The sequence below is a fragment of the Tachysurus vachellii genome, chromosome 2, assembly GCF_030014155.1.
Source record: "Tachysurus vachellii isolate PV-2020 chromosome 2, HZAU_Pvac_v1, whole genome shotgun sequence".
In the NCBI taxonomy this organism is placed as follows: domain Eukaryota; kingdom Metazoa; phylum Chordata; class Actinopteri; order Siluriformes; family Bagridae; genus Tachysurus; species Tachysurus vachellii.
Genome location: NC_083461.1, coordinates 22,242,749 through 22,247,665, shown reverse-complemented (window position 1 = coordinate 22,247,665; position 4,917 = coordinate 22,242,749). Strand labels below are relative to the sequence as shown.

General features: G+C 45.9%; 1 protein-coding gene across 1 annotated transcript; it reads right to left on the bottom strand.

The window, feature by feature from the left end:
- Nucleotides 1-258: 258 nt before the first annotated feature.
- sox9a (SRY-box transcription factor 9a) lies at nt 259-3,685 on the bottom strand. Its single transcript, XM_060863834.1, has 3 exons — nt 2,928-3,685; nt 2,442-2,692; nt 259-2,250 (listed from the first exon to the last, which is right to left on the bottom strand). Exons 1-3 carry the CDS (start codon nt 3,371-3,373, stop codon nt 1,580-1,582), a joined length of 1,368 nt encoding a protein of 455 aa, XP_060719817.1. The 5' UTR covers nt 3,374-3,685; the 3' UTR covers nt 259-1,579.
- Between the last annotated feature and the right edge of the window lie 1,232 nt (nt 3,686-4,917).

Below are 4,917 nucleotides of genomic sequence, written 5' to 3'. Positions count from 1 at the left end.
CTGAAATGATAATCGATAACATCACAGGGATTTTAGTCTCACTTTCCGTCTCACTTCAATCCGTTTGAATAGCAAACGAAACAAAAAGAGAGATTACTAAATGAAACGTATACTTCAGGGGGACAGACAGAAACAGAAGCTACACTTTTATTTCAGAGATTTTTTTTATAATTTTATTGCAAATATAATAAAAAATGCAATTGTTCAAAGGAAATGTTAAATTTGAGAAAAGAAAAAAAACAAAAAAAAAACGTTCGGAGGATGTAACATCAGGAATACGATATGTGGCACAGAAAAAGTCAATCTTAGAAAAGATTTTGATGTGAAATCTCTGGCATCTCTATAAACATCACACACAGACACATGCACACACACACACGCACACACACGGTTACAGCTTCAAACAGAGCTTAAAAAAAAAACACTTCCTGATGGAAGAAAGCTGACAGTTCCAGTTTGATCAGCCTTTAAACAGTACTTCATCATCTATTCTGGCTGGCACACAAGAAGAAAAAAAAGAGACAAACATTTAAAATATAGACATCTAGATATGATAAATAAACAAGATGATTACAGAACTGTACCATATTACTTAGCAACCCTTTCGCTTTTAATGACTTGGATTAAACATTACAATATCCAGAAAGGTAAAATTCCAACAAATAATTAGTTGCATACAGTATTAATGAATACAATGCACTTAATCTGAAATAAAATTAAGACTAATAAATAAATTAGAATAGGTTAAGAATGAACCGAAAAAAAAAAAAAAAAGAGGGTCAGGACGGAAAGATGAGTCGGTATGAAATAATGACATGGGGTCAAAGGTCACTTCCTGCCACTGTCAGGCACTAAGTAAATTCTCAGCTGCACATTCTACCTCGACAAAAACCAAAAACAAACAGCGTCACAAGACCAGGCACTGAGGGTGCACAAGGCAGATAGGTTGTACAAAAACTTTTGAAAATACACCACTCTAAAAGCATCAGGATCATTTTTTAATAATCATAAATACATGAAAGTGAAGTGAAGGTAGGACACGACGGCATGAAGACCCACGAGCACTGCAGACAGAATCCTAGAAGCCGATTAAATAAAATACGATGAGGATGAAGACTAGGCAGAACTGCTAAGAGTGGTTTAGTAAAAAATAAACCGTTTTCCCTACAGAATAAAATCTCTATCGGCTATGGAAAAGGTACGAAAACATACACAGTACATACTAAAGTACAATAATTCATTAAGTCCTCACAGAGGATTCTTCTTTTCGCAGAAAATTGTTTCTCTTTTCTCGCAATCATGGTTAAAAATATATATTTAATTGGCATCAGGCGATTTAAAGATGAAAAAGGCACATTGTGAGCTGCTCTGTTCCTTTTGTGTTGATTTTAAAGTCCAGCTTTCCTTTCAGTCTTCCTCTGGAGAGTATTCAAGTGTGTGCTTTATAGGAGGATTGATGAAGGGTCTGTATGTGGAGCCATCAGCCTTGTTAAATAATCTTCACTGCACGTGTACATATCTGTGTGAGTGTGTATGAGAGGGTGTGTGTGTGAGTGTGTGTGTGTGTGAGTGGGTGTTCTCATGGTCTGGAGAGCTGTGTGTAGACAGGCTGCTGGTCCCAGTGCTGGGGGCTGTGGCCTGTTTGGGTCTCGGTGATGGGGGTGTACATGGGCCTCTGGCTGGGACTCATGTAGTTAAAGGTGGAGTAAATCGAGGTCTGGCCTGTTGTGTAATAGGACGTGGCGCTGCCTTGCTGGTCGGTGTAGTCATACTGCGGTCGGTTGATGCATGACGGGAAGGCGGAGGACGAAGTCGAAGTGGTGTAGTGCTGCAGGTTAAAGGAGCCGTAATGGGTAGGACTCAGCTGCTCGGTTTTGATGTGAGTTGTTCTCTGCTGGCTCTGATCCTCACCGGGGCTGGCAGCACCCACCTGAGGGCTGGAGCTCGGGCTCTTGGCCATCCAACTGGTGCCTGTTGATCCCATCCATCCATGCCCGGGGTGCCCATTAGGTGGCAGGTACTGATCAAACTCGGCCACGTCAAAGCTCTCCATGTGCGAGATGACGTCGCTGCTCAGTTCACCCAGGTCCACATCTCGAAAATCAATGTTAATTGGACGCTGCACACCAGAGCCAACGCTAACTCCGATGCCATCCTGGAGTGGATGGCCCTCGCGCTTCGGCTCACTTTTTCCTGTCTGAGCGTCAATTTTGGGTGTAGTGGGTGGAGTCGGAGGACCTTGGGACTGGCCTGTGTGTTAAGTACAATAGCAATTATCACATCTGAAGCAGCAATTGAAAATAAAATCACAATTTCTAGACCAGGATTAAGAATCATTATTTATTTCTGACTGGATTATTCACAAGAAGCCTCAATATTAGATTTGACAATTAAAGAAATGTAAGACTTGAAAAAGCCATTTGGTGGCCTTGTGTCCTTACCGGACTGCTCGCTCGGGGAGTGCACCTCTCCCATGCTGGATGCTGGAGAATCAGCCTGCTGCAGTGCCTTGAAGATGGCGTTTGTGGAGACGTGCGTGTGCTCAGCGCCCTCTTCCCCCTCTCCCTGACCGTTCTTGGCTGATTTTCTTCGCCGTGGCTGGTACTTGTAATCAGGGTGATCCTTCTTGTGTTGTACACGCAGGCGCTCAGCCTCTTCTACGAATGGACGCTTCTCCACGTCGTTCAGCAACCTGAGCGTGAAGAAAACAGTGAACATGTGAACAGCGGAACATTTACAATAAAGAGTCAGTGAACTGAGATGTTCAACAGATATTCAGTATTAGACCTGAAATGTCTTTATTCTCTTGATAAATAAGCTTTTAAATCACAGCTTATTTAAACTGGCCACGTTGTGCACCATGACATGTTCCACACTTTTCATCCTTGACTCAGTTGCATAAACAGCTGAACTCCATGCTGACTCACCTCCATAACTTGCCCAGAGTCTTGCTGAGTTCTGCGTTGTGTAGATGCGGATACTGATCAGCGAGTTTGCGGCGCGCGGCCTGCGCCCACACCATGAACGCGTTCATTGGCCTTTTCACGTGCGGCTTGTTTTTGCTGGCGCCGTGCACGCGCACCGGCACGGGCACGAGCGTCCAGTCGTAGCCCTTGAGCACCTGCGATACGGCCTCGCGGATGCACTGCGGGAACTTCTCGTTGTTCTCGTGCTCGTCGTCCGCGTCCTTTTTCAGCTCGCCGCCTGTGTTGTCGCGCGCACGCGAACCGCCGGTCTCCACGTCCGAGCAGGAGCCCGAGCCAGACGGACACGGAGACCCTGCGGAGTCCTCGGACATGCTCGGGCTAGGGGCGTCCGACAGACCCTTCTCTTGCTCGTCCGTCATCTTGAGGAAAGGGTCCAGGAGATTCATACGAGTCGGTGTTCGGGGTAAAAAAGGAGTGAAATAAAAGCCGTAAAGTCCTCCGAGTTTTTCTCCTCACTCACTAACACACTCAGCGCACCTCCGACTCCTCACTGTTACACGCCTCAACAACTCGGAGTTTTTATACAAATAGTTTTTCCACCCGGACTCCGGTGTCCGAAATCCACTGATGCGCGTGAAGCTCTCGCGCTCCCGGGAGACACGAGCGTTTTATAGAGGACGGTATAGCGAGAGAAAGCGCTCCTATCTCTCTGTGTGTCTTTCACTCACTCACTCATTCACTCATTCACTCTCTCTCTCTCTCTCTCTCTCTCTCTCTCTCTCTCTCTCTGTCTCTGTGTCCTGCGCCGCGCGCTTCTTTATTTCCCGAGCGCTCGCGTGCTGATTGGACGAGCGTGGAGCTGCGCGCGCGCGTCACGCCTCTGAACCCGACACTTTTCCGGCCTCCAAATCCGCGTCGCCTCCGACTTACTGTCCTGATGTCACATTTACATCAGACTGAGGCTAAATCTCGGTTTAGTGATCAGTTGTAATTCTGTACAAGCTGCTGTATAAAGTGTCACATTATTGCTCAGAAATCATAACAAGTCACACAGTTTATTCTGCTTTGGTAAGAACTTAAACCTTTTACTGATTTCTTACTGTCTCACATCATTCTGGCCGTTTTCCTCGAGCCCTATTAACTGTAGATGGCAGACAGACAGCACGTGACCTCAGTCCGGTTGGACATTTATTAGCGCTTTCCACTAAACTTCTGACGCGAAAACACACAAGTTCTGTTTGTGGAAACCGCGGATGCTCCTAAAACCCGCCGTGATTCAGCTTCTTAATGTAATTCTTAAGGGCGTCCACAGGGGGCGCGAGCGACCCGAAGAAAACCCCGCACGCGCTCTGAGAGTGTTTAATACCGGCACCGAGCAGCACGCGCTCTGAGTGTGTTTAATACCGGCACCGGGCAGCACGCGCTCTGAGTGTGTTTAATACTCATACACTCCTGTTAACATTCTGCTGGTGTGACACGTGCCGAGAGCAGAGATCAGTAGCTGTATACGCTTAAAGATATCTACAAATCTCTGTTTCTCCCTGTGTGTGTGTATGTGTGTGTGTGTGTGTGTGCGCGCGCGCGTGCAGGTGTGTAGACTGTGTAGTAAAATATCCACAAGTCCATTTTCAGAAAATCAGAAAACTAAACTACTTCACTGACCTGGAAGTTCATATCATTCAACCAAAATTTTATTTTACACACATACACACACACAAACACACACACACTCACACACAAAGGGAGAAAAGCACACTTCTGGATGTTGTTACCTTGTTTGCTTGCTCAGTGTCAAGCTCTCGCGATGCGGAATCAGTCAGTAATCCTATCTGGCCCGCCACCTTAATTAAGGCCCCACTTCCAAATACAGAAAACCAACTATGCGAGTCTCAATTCCTCTGTACCTTGTCATGCTGCGTTTATTTACACTGACGATGCTTATTTAAGTTATTCACTTGTAGCGCAAACAGAACAGACCTTCTTAGTACTC

Excerpts from the sequence above, each read along its gene's own strand:
- sox9a (XM_060863834.1), bottom strand. The coding sequence starts at position 3,373 with ATGAATCTCCTGGACCCTTTCCTCAAGATGACGGACGAGCAAGAGAAG. Across the intron at positions 2,693-2,927 it reads ACTCTGGGCAAGTTATGGAG|GTTGCTGAACGACGTGGAGA; the intron begins GTGAGTCAGCAT and ends CTTCACGCTCAG. Across the intron at positions 2,251-2,441 it reads CTCCCCGAGCGAGCAGTCCG|GCCAGTCCCAAGGTCCTCCG; the intron begins GTAAGGACACAA and ends CTTAACACACAG.